Raw genomic sequence first — 10,703 nt, forward strand, 5'->3', positions numbered from 1 at the left:
GCGCGGGAGCCGGTGCGAAACGCATTGCCGCTGCGCGCGGTGGCGGCGGCGTTGCAGGCCCGTGTAGTTTCACTCGCTGCTGCAGACGCCCAGGAGGCGCTGAGGCCGGCGGAGGCCACACGGGCGCTGGTGCGTGAGCACCTGATGTGCGTGCCCTACATGCACCCCGATGTCCCCAAGGACTCGATGTTTAGCGAGCTAGCAGAAAAGCGTGACGCACTGCTGAGCAACCCCGAACGCAACGCCACGCCGCTGCGCGCGGTGGAGGAGGCGATGCATGAGCGTGCGGTGTGGGTGGCGGCGCAGCGCAAGCGCCGCACGCGCCCCGAGCATCTGACCTACAAGGTGCAGATAGCGGAGGTGCCTGGGGAGAAGGCCGGCGAGGTACGCGAGGTAGAGACGGACACGGTACCCTTCCTGTCGGGCACGGAGGTACGCGACCCGTACTACGAGGAGCTGGCGGCGCTGCGCGCGTCGCTGGTGGAGGAGGATCCCAAGACCAACGCAAACACGATCCGTGCGGTGGAGAAGCAGATGAACGACCGCGCAGTGCAGCTGCACGCGGACGGCGAGCGCGCCGTCGCGGTTCGGGAGCGCATGCGCGACGCGCTGCTTGAGCAGTACCCGTTCCTCCCAATAGAGGCCCATGGCATTGCGCTGGAGGACCTGTCGCTGCGTGACGACGACGAGTTTGTGAAGGCTGAGCAGGAGCACGCGCGGCTTGCTGCTCAGCCCGCGTGCAACGTGGAGTCGCTGTGCGCCGCGGAGAGGCGAATAAGCGAGTGCGCGGAGAAGCTGGCGGACGAGGCTGCAGCCGAGGAGGCAGCGCTGCGCGAGAGGTTGCCGTTCGTGGAGGTGGGCAAGGTGCCGCTGCGCGCCATGGGGCTAGAGTCGTGTCTGGAGTTCGCGGAGCTGCTGGTGCAGTACGAAGTGCTTGCGAAGGACTCCGTGATGGCAGAGGGACCCGAGGCGAAGCGGCTGGAAAAGGCCATGAACGACCTGGCCCAGTTGCGGGCCTACGACGAGGCGGCTGCGTTGCACTGCGCTGCGGTGAGGGAAGCCGACCTGCACGAGCGCTTCCCGTTCCTGCCGGAAGAGCCGGTGCCGGGCGTGTCGCTGGTGGAGGCGGGCGTGATGAGCGACTCCGAGTTCCGCACGCTGGCAAACGCGCTGCTGGACCTGCGCCGGAGCCCGGAAGCCAATCCTGAGGCGCTGCGCGCCGCGGAGGAGGCACTGGCGGATCGCGCTGCCGAGGTGGCTGCGTCGAAGCAGCGCGCGACGGAGGAGGCGCGTGTGCACTACCCGTTCCTGTCGCGTCGCGTGGCGGGCGTGTTGCTGTGCGATCTGCCGCTGGCGCGTGACGCGCTGTTCCAGGAGCTGATGGCGCAGCGCGCCCCGCTGCTGGAGGAACCGGAGGCGAACGCCGAGCCTCTGCGTGCCGTGGAAGACCAGTTACGCAGCTGCGCTGCGGGGCTCGCGGACGCCAAGAAAAAGCTGGATGCCGCCCAGGCCGCGGACAACAACGAAGTACGTGCGCACAACCCGTTCCTGCCTCACAGCGACGTGCGCGGCGTACCGCTGCGCGAATTGGACCTGATGCAGGACGCCGAGTATGCGGACAAGTGGCTGGACCGGCTGCGGTTGATGGAACACCCGGAGGAGAACCAACACGCCCTCGAGGCCGTTGAGTGACGCGCTGCGCGACCGAGCCGAAGAGCGAGCGCGGGACAAGCTGCGCGCGGAGGACGAGTTGCTGGCGAAGCATCCCTTCGTGGTGCGGCCGGCAGGTGCGCCGCTGTTGGCGTCGCTAGGCGTGCCGGTGGACGAGCAGTTCCAGCAACTGTCACAGGAGCACGCCGCGCTTGCGCGGGAGCCGGTGCGAAACGCATTGCCGCTGCGCGCGGTGGCGGCGGCGTTGCAGGCCCGTGTAGTTTCACTCGCTGCTGCAGACGCCCAGGAGGCGCTGAGGCCGGCGGAGGCCACACGGGCGCTGGTGCGTGAGCACCTGATGTGCGTGCCCTACATGCACCCCGATGTCCCCAAGGACTCGATGTTTAGCGAGCTAGCAGAAAAGCGTGACGCACTGCTGAGCAACCCCGAACGCAACGCCACGCCGCTGCGCGCGGTGGAGGAGGCGATGCATGAGCGTGCGGTGTGGGTGGCGGCGCAGCGCAAGCGCCGCACGCGCCCCGAGCATCTGACCTACAAGGTGCAGATAGCGGAGGTGCCTGGGGAGAAGGCCGGCGAGGTACGCGAGGTAGAGACGGACACGGTACCCTTCCTGTCGGGCACGGAGGTACGCGACCCGTACTACGAGGAGCTGGCGGCGCTGCGCGCGTCGCTGGTGAAAGAAGATGAAACCGGGAACGCCGACGGCATCCGGTGTGTGGAGGAGCAGATGAAGGACCGCGTGGCGCAGCTGAACAGCGACGCGTCGCGCGCACAGGCGGCGCAAAAGCGTGCGGAGGCGGCACTGCAGGCGCGCTACCCCTTCCTGGGCCCCACCGTGACGGGTGAGATGCTGACGGCGGTGGGCCTGGAAGACGATGCTGTGTTTGTGGGTCTCGCGACTGAGTACGCAGCGCTCAAGGCAGCGCCGACGACGCCGCGACAGGCACTGGCGTCACAGGAACAGATGATGCGTGCGCGCGCGAGTGAGCTGGTGGCGGAGCACGCATGCGAGGAGGAGGCACTGCGGCGACTGATGCCGTTCGTGGGGCCGCTGCCTGGCGGCGTGATGCTGCGCGAGCTGGACATGGCCAACGACCCGGACGTGAAGCCGCTGCTGACGCAGCTAGAGGAGCTGGCCAAGGACTTGGCCACGGTGAATGGACCCGAGGTGAGGCGGCTGGAGAAGGCGATTGGCGAGCTCGTGCGCCGTTCTGCAGAGGATGAGGCCGAGCGCCAACATCATCGCCTTGTGGACGCGGACGGGCTGCACGAGCGCTTCCCGTTCCTGCCGGAGGAGCCGGTGCCGGGCGTGTCGCTGGTGGAGGCGGGCGTGATGAGCGACTCCGAGTTCTGCACGCTGGCGAACGCGCTGCTGGACCTGCGCCGGGGTCCCAAGACATCGCTGGAGGCGCTGCGCGCCGCGGAGGAGGCACTGGCGGATCGCGCTGCCGAGGTGGCTGCGTCGAAGCAGCGCGCGACGGAGGAGGCGCGTGTGCACTACCCGTTCCTGTCGCGTCGCGTGGCGGGCGTGTTGCTGTGCGATCTGCCGCTGGCGCGTGACGCGCTGTTCCAGGAGCTGATGGCGCAGCGCGCCCCGCTGCTGGGAAGCCCTCGCACGAACGCGGCAAGGCTGCGCGCGATCGAGGCGCATGCCCAGGACCGTGTGCGGGAGCTCGCGAGCGTTAAGAAACAGCTGGGCAGTCTACGCGATGCAGCGAATGACGAGGTGCGTGCGCGCAACCCGTTCCTGCCGCACAGCGACGTGCGCGGTGTGCCGCTGCGCGAGCTGGGTCTGATGCGAAACCCTGAGTACGCCCAGCTGATGGATCACCGCCTAAGGCTGAAGGAGCGACCGGTGGAGAATGAGGTAGAGCTGACTGCTGTGGAGGCGCGTCTGAAGGAGCGCGCTACAGAGGTGGCAAATGCGGTGCTCGTGACGGAAGCGACGCTGCGAGCCAAGTACGCGACTGTGGCGGTGTCTCCTGAGGCGGCGCTGCTATCGTCGTTGGCGCTTACACGGGATCCGCGGGTGGCACAGCTTGAGCAGCAGTGTGCAGCGCTTGCTTGCCAGCCGCAACCCAACCGTGAAGCGTTGCGTCTTGCGGAAGAGGCAGCGGCGGCACGCGTGCAGGAGCTGGTGGACGAAGACGCTGCCGCCGAGGTGGAGGCGGCGCGCGCGCGTGCAGCCGTGCTGAAACAGTACCCGATGTGCGTACGTGACGCAACGGAGGCGATAGGAAAGGACGCCATGTTTGCGTCGCTGGCGGCGCAGCATGCTGCTCTGCTGTCAGACCCTGCAGCCAACAGGACACCGCTGGCCGACGTAGAGGATCTCATGCGCGAGCGCGGTTCTGAGGTGGAAAGCGGGCGCCGGCAGCGACGCCGACGCCGGCCTGCCCACATCTCGCGCCTGCTGGACATGAACGACATTGCGCTCGAGGGTGGTGCGCTGGACGACTACCACGGTCGACGCCACCGCCACCGGCGTAGCCGCATTCTGGACGCACGGGATGTGCCGCTGGACGCTGCTGGTGAGGTGCACGAGCAGCAGGACGAGACAACGCTGCCTCCGAGGTCGCGCGGTGTCACGGCGCTGCACCACAACGACCCTTACTACCGAGAGCTGGCGGCGCTGCGCGCGTCGCTGGTGAAAGAAGATGAAACCGGGAACGCCGACGGCATCCGGTGTGTGGAGGAGCAGATGAAGGACCGCGTGGCGCAGCTGAACAGCGACGCGTCGCGCGCACAGGCGGCGCAAAAGCGCGCGGAGGCGGCACTGCAGGCGCGCTACCCCTTCCTCGGCCCCACCGTGACGGGTGAGATGCTGACGGCGGTGGGCCTGGAAGACGATGCTGTGTTTGTGGGTCTCGCGACTGAGTACGCAGCGCTCAAGGCAGCGCCGACGACGCCGCGACAGGCACTGGCGTCACAGGAACAGATGATGCGTGCGCGCGCGAGTGAGCTGGTGGCGGAGCACGCATGCGAGGAGGAGGCACTGCGGCGACTGATGCCGTTCGTGGGGCCGCTGCCTGGCGGCGTGATGCTGCGCGAGCTGGACATGGCCAACGACCCGGACGTGAAGCCGCTGCTGACGCAGCTAGAGGAGCTGGCCAAGGACTTGGCCACGGTGAATGGACCCGAGGTGAGGCGGCTGGAGAAGGCGATTGGCGAGCTCGTGCGCCGTTCTGCAGAGGATGAGGCCGAGCGCCAACATCATCGCCTTGTGGACGCGGACGGGCTGCACGAGCGCTTCCCGTTCCTGCCGGAGGAGCCGGTGCCGGGCGTGTCGCTGGTGGAGGCGGACGTGGTGAACGACCCCGAGTTCCGCACGCTGGCGAACGCGCTGCTGGACCTGCGCCGGGGTCCCAAGACATCGCTGGAGGCGCTGCGCGCCGCGGAGGAGGCACTGGCGAGTCGCGCTGCCGAGGTGGCTGCGTCGAAGCAGCGCGCGACGGAGGAGGCGCGTGTGCACTACCCGTTCCTGTCGCGTCGCGTGGCGGGCGTGTTGCTGTGCGATCTGCCGCTGGCGCGTGACGCGCTGTTCCAGGAGCTGATGGCGCAGCGCGCCCCGCTGCTGGGAAGCCCTCGCACGAACGCGGCAAGGCTGCGCGCGATCGAGGCGCATGCCCAGGACCGTGTGCGGGAGCTCGCGAGCGTTAAGAAACAGCTGGGCAGTCTACGCGATGCAGCGAATGACGAGGTGCGTGCGCGCAACCCGTTCCTGCCGCACAGCGACGTGCGCGGTGTGCCGCTGCGCGAGCTGGGTCTGATGCGAAACCCTGAGTACGCCCAGCTGATGGATCACCGCCTAAGGCTGAAGGAGCGACCGGTGGAGAATGAGGTAGAGCTGACTGCTGTGGAGGCGCGTCTGAAGGAGCGCGCTACAGAGGTGGCAAATGCGGTGCTCGTGACGGAAGCGACGCTGCGAGCCAAGTACGCGACTGTGGCGGTGTCTCCTGAGGCGGCGCTGCTATCGTCGTTGGCGCTTACACGGGATCCGCGGGTGGCACAGCTTGAGCAGCAGTGTGCAGCGCTTGCTTGCCAGCCGCAACCCAACCGTGAAGCGTTGCGTCTTGCGGAAGAGGCAGCGGCGGCACGCGTGCAGGAGCTGGTGGACGAAGACGCTGCCGCCGAGGTGGAGGCGGCGCGCGCGCGTGCAGCCGTGCTGAAACAGTACCCGATGTGCGTACGTGACGCAACGGAGGCGATAGGAAAGGACGCCATGTTTGCGTCGCTGGCGGCGCAGCATGCTGCTCTGCTGTCAGACCCTGCAGCCAACAGGACACCGCTGGCCGACGTAGAGGATCTCATGCGCGAGCGCGGTTCTGAGGTGGAAAGCGGGCGCCGGCAGCGACGCCGACGCCGGCCTGCCCACATCTCGCGCCTGCTGGACATGAACGACATTGCGCTCGAGGGTGGTGCGCTGGACGACTACCACGGTCGACGCCACCGCCACCGGCGTAGCCGCATTCTGGACGCACGGGATGTGCCGCTGGACGCTGCTGGTGAGGTGCACGAGCAGCAGGACGAGACAACGCTGCCTCCGAGGTCGCGCGGTGTCACGGCGCTGCACCACAACGACCCTTACTACCGAGAGCTGGCGGCGCTGCGCGCGTCGCTGGTGAAAGAAGATGAAACCGGGAACGCCGACGGCATCCGGTGTGTGGAGGAGCAGATGAAGGACCGCGTGGCGCAGCTGAACAGCGACGCGTCGCGCGCACAGGCGGCGCAAAAGCGCGCGGAGGCGGCACTGCAGGCGCGCTACCCCTTCCTCGGCCCCACCGTGACGGGTGAGATGCTGACGGCGGTGGGCCTGGAAGACGATGCTGTGTTTGTGGGTCTCGCGACTGAGTACGCAGCGCTCAAGGCAGCGCCGACGACGCCGCGACAGGCACTGGCGTCACAGGAACAGATGATGCGTGCGCGCGCGAGTGAGCTGGTGGCGGAGCACGCATGCGAGGAGGAGGCACTGCGGCGACTGATGCCGTTCGTGGGGCCGCTGCCTGGCGGCGTGATGCTGCGCGAGCTGGACATGGCCAACGACCCGGACGTGAAGCCGCTGCTGACGCAGCTAGAGGAGCTGGCCAAGGACTTGGCCACGGTGAATGGACCCGAGGTGAGGCGGCTGGAGAAGGCGATTGGCGAGCTCGTGCGCCGTTCTGCAGAGGATGAGGCCGAGCGCCAACATCATCGCCTTGTGGACGCGGACGGGCTGCACGAGCGCTTCCCGTTCCTGCCGGAGGAGCCGGTGCCGGGCGTGTCGCTGGTGGAGGCGGACGTGGTGAACGACTCCGAGTTCTGCACGCTGGCGAACGCGCTGCTGGACCTGCGCCGGGGTCCCAAGACATCGCTGGAGGCGCTGCGCGCCGCGGAGGAGGCACTGGCGAGTCGCGCTGCCGAGGTGGCTGCGTCGAAGCAGCGCGCGACGGAGGAGGCGCGTGTGCACTACCCGTTCCTGTCGCGTCGCGTGGCGGGCGTGTTGCTGTGCGATCTGCCGCTGGCGCGTGACGCGCTGTTCCAGGAGCTGATGGCGCAGCGCGCCCCGCTGCTGGGAAGCCCTCGCACGAACGCGGCAAGGCTGCGCGCGATCGAGGCGCATGCCCAGGACCGTGTGCGGGAGCTCGCGAGCGTTAAGAAACAGCTGGGCAGTCTACGCGATGCAGCGAATGACGAGGTGCGTGCGCGCAACCCGTTCCTGCCGCACAGCGACGTGCGCGGTGTGCCGCTGCGCGAGCTGGGTCTGATGCGAAACCCTGAGTACGCCCAGCTGATGGATCACCGCCTAAGGCTGAAGGAGCGACCGGTGGAGAATGAGGTAGAGCTGACTGCTGTGGAGGCGCGTCTGAAGGAGCGCGCTACAGAGGTGGCAAATGCGGTGCTCGTGACGGAAGCGACGCTGCGAGCCAAGTACGCGACTGTGGCGGTGTCTCCTGAGGCGGCGCTGCTATCGTCGTTGGCGCTTACACGGGATCCGCGGGTGGCACAGCTTGAGCAGCAGTGTGCAGCGCTTGCTTGCCAGCCGCAACCCAACCGTGAAGCGTTGCGTCTTGCGGAAGAGGCAGCGGCGGCACGCGTGCAGGAGCTGGTGGACGAAGACGCTGCCGCCGAGGTGGAGGCGGCGCGCGCGCGTGCAGCCGTGCTGAAACAGTACCCGATGTGCGTACGTGACGCAACGGAGGCGATAGGAAAGGACGCCATGTTTGCGTCGCTGGCGGCGCAGCATGCTGCTCTGCTGTCAGACCCTGCAGCCAACAGGACACCGCTGGCCGACGTAGAGGATCTCATGCGCGAGCGCGGTTCTGAGGTGGAAAGCGGGCGCCGGCAGCGACGCCGACGCCGGCCTGCCCACATCTCGCGCCTGCTGGACATGAACGACATTGCGCTCGAGGGTGGTGCGCTGGACGACTACCACGGTCGACGCCACCGCCACCGGCGTAGCCGCATTCTGGACGCACGGGATGTGCCGCTGGACGCTGCTGGTGAGGTGCACGAGCAGCAGGACGAGACAACGCTGCCTCCGAGGTCGCGCGGTGTCACGGCGCTGCACCACAACGACCCTTACTACCGAGAGCTGGCGGCGCTGCGCGCGTCGCTGGTGAAAGAAGATGAAACCGGGAACGCCGACGGCATCCGGTGTGTGGAGGAGCAGATGAAGGACCGCGTGGCGCAGCTGAACAGCGACGCGTCGCGCGCACAGGCGGCGCAAAAGCGCGCGGAGGCGGCACTGCAGGCGCGCTACCCCTTCCTCGGCCCCACCGTGACGGGTGAGATGCTGACGGCGGTGGGCCTGGAAGACGATGCTGTGTTTGTGGGTCTCGCGACTGAGTACGCAGCGCTCAAGGCAGCGCCGACGACGCCGCGACAGGCACTGGCGTCACAGGAACAGATGATGCGTGCGCGCGCGAGTGAGCTGGTGGCGGAGCACGCATGCGAGGAGGAGGCACTGCGGCGACTGATGCCGTTCGTGGGGCCGCTGCCTGGCGGCGTGATGCTGCGCGAGCTGGACATGGCCAACGACCCGGACGTGAAGCCGCTGCTGACGCAGCTAGAGGAGCTGGCCAAGGACTTGGCCACGGTGAATGGACCCGAGGTGAGGCGGCTGGAGAAGGCGATTGGCGAGCTCGTGCGCCGTTCTGCAGAGGATGAGGCCGAGCGCCAACATCATCGCCTTGTGGACGCGGACGGGCTGCACGAGCGCTTCCCGTTCCTGCCGGAGGAGCCGGTGCCGGGCGTGTCGCTGGTGGAGGCGGGCGTGATGAGCGACTCCGAGTTCTGCACGCTGGCGAACGCGCTGCTGGACCTGCGCCGGGGTCCCAAGACATCGCTGGAGGCGCTGCGCGCCGCGGAGGAGGCACTGGCGGATCGCGCTGCCGAGGTGGCTGCGTCGAAGCAGCGCGCGACGGAGGAGGCGCGTGTGCACTACCCGTTCCTGTCGCGTCGCGTGGCGGGCGTGTTGCTGTGCGATCTGCCGCTGGCGCGTGACGCGCTGTTCCAGGAGCTGATGGCGCAGCGCGCCCCGCTGCTGGGAAGCCCTCGCACGAACGCGGCAAGGCTGCGCGCGATCGAGGCGCATGCCCAGGACCGTGTGCGGGAGCTCGCGAGCGTTAAGAAACAGCTGGGCAGTCTACGCGATGCAGCGAATGACGAGGTGCGTGCGCGCAACCCGTTCCTGCCGCACAGCGACGTGCGCGGTGTGCCGCTGCGCGAGCTGGGTCTGATGCGAAACCCTGAGTACGCCCAGCTGATGGATCACCGCCTAAGGCTGAAGGAGCGACCGGTGGAGAATGAGGTAGAGCTGACTGCTGTGGAGGCGCGTCTGAAGGAGCGCGCTACAGAGGTGGCAAATGCGGTGCTCGTGACGGAAGCGACGCTGCGAGCCAAGTACGCGACTGTGGCGGTGTCTCCTGAGGCGGCGCTGCTATCGTCGTTGGCGCTTACACGGGATCCGCGGGTGGCACAGCTTGAGCAGCAGTGTGCAGCGCTTGCTTGCCAGCCGCAACCCAACCGTGAAGCGTTGCGTCTTGCGGAAGAGGCAGCGGCGGCACGCGTGCAGGAGCTGGTGGACGAAGACGCTGCCGCCGAGGTGGAGGCGGCGCGCGCGCGTGCAGCCGTGCTGAAACAGTACCCGATGTGCGTACGTGACGCAACGGAGGCGATAGGAAAGGACGCCATGTTTGCGTCGCTGGCGGCGCAGCATGCTGCTCTGCTGTCAGACCCTGCAGCCAACAGGACACCGCTGGCCGACGTAGAGGATCTCATGCGCGAGCGCGGTTCTGAGGTGGAAAGCGGGCGCCGGCAGCGACGCCGACGCCGGCCTGCCCACATCTCGCGCCTGCTGGACATGAACGACATTGCGCTCGAGGGTGGTGCGCTGGACGACTACCACGGTCGACGCCACCGCCACCGGCGTAGCCGCATTCTGGACGCACGGGATGTGCCGCTGGACGCTGCTGGTGAGGTGCACGAGCAGCAGGACGAGACAACGCTGCCTCCGAGGTCGCGCGGTGTCACGGCGCTGCACCACAACGACCCTTACTACCGAGAGCTGGCGGCGCTGCGCGCGTCGCTGGTGAAAGAAGATGAAACCGGGAACGCCGACGGCATCCGGTGTGTGGAGGAGCAGATGAAGGACCGCGTGGCGCAGCTGAACAGCGACGCGTCGCGCGCACAGGCGGCGCAAAAGCGCGCGGAGGCGGCACTGCAGGCGCGCTACCCCTTCCTCGGCCCCACCGTGACGGGTGAGATGCTGACGGCGGTGGGCCTGGAAGACGATGCTGTGTTTGTGGGTCTCGCGACTGAGTACGCAGCGCTCAAGGCAGCGCCGACGACGCCGCGACAGGCACTGGCGTCACAGGAACAGATGATGCGTGCGCGCGCGAGTGAGCTGGTGGCGGAGCACGCATGCGAGGAGGAGGCACTGCGGCGACTGATGCCGTTCGTGGGGCCGCTGCCTGGCGGCGTGATGCTGCGCGAGCTGGACATGGCCAACGACCCGGACGTGAAGCCGCTGCTGACGCAGCTAGAGGAGCTGG

At 68.0% G+C, this 10,703-nt stretch overlaps 1 protein-coding gene across 1 annotated transcript in view; it reads left to right on the forward strand.

Moving 5' to 3' along the window:
• JKF63_06084 (uncharacterized protein) overlaps nucleotides 1-10,703 on the forward strand; it is a gene marked incomplete at both ends in the record, with an annotated part of 37,941 nt that overhangs the window by 10,585 nt on the left and 16,653 nt on the right. The window contains 2 exons of the mRNA XM_067902036.1: nucleotides 2,210-4,245; nucleotides 6,235-8,193. Of these exons, the coding sequence (XP_067758383.1) occupies nucleotides 2,210-4,245; nucleotides 6,235-8,193 (3,995 nt within the window). The remainder of the gene's footprint in view (nucleotides 1-2,209; nucleotides 4,246-6,234; nucleotides 8,194-10,703) is intronic.

This window comes from Porcisia hertigi, chromosome 15 (genome assembly GCF_017918235.1).
Source record: "Porcisia hertigi strain C119 chromosome 15, whole genome shotgun sequence".
Taxonomy (NCBI): domain Eukaryota; phylum Euglenozoa; class Kinetoplastea; order Trypanosomatida; family Trypanosomatidae; genus Porcisia; species Porcisia hertigi.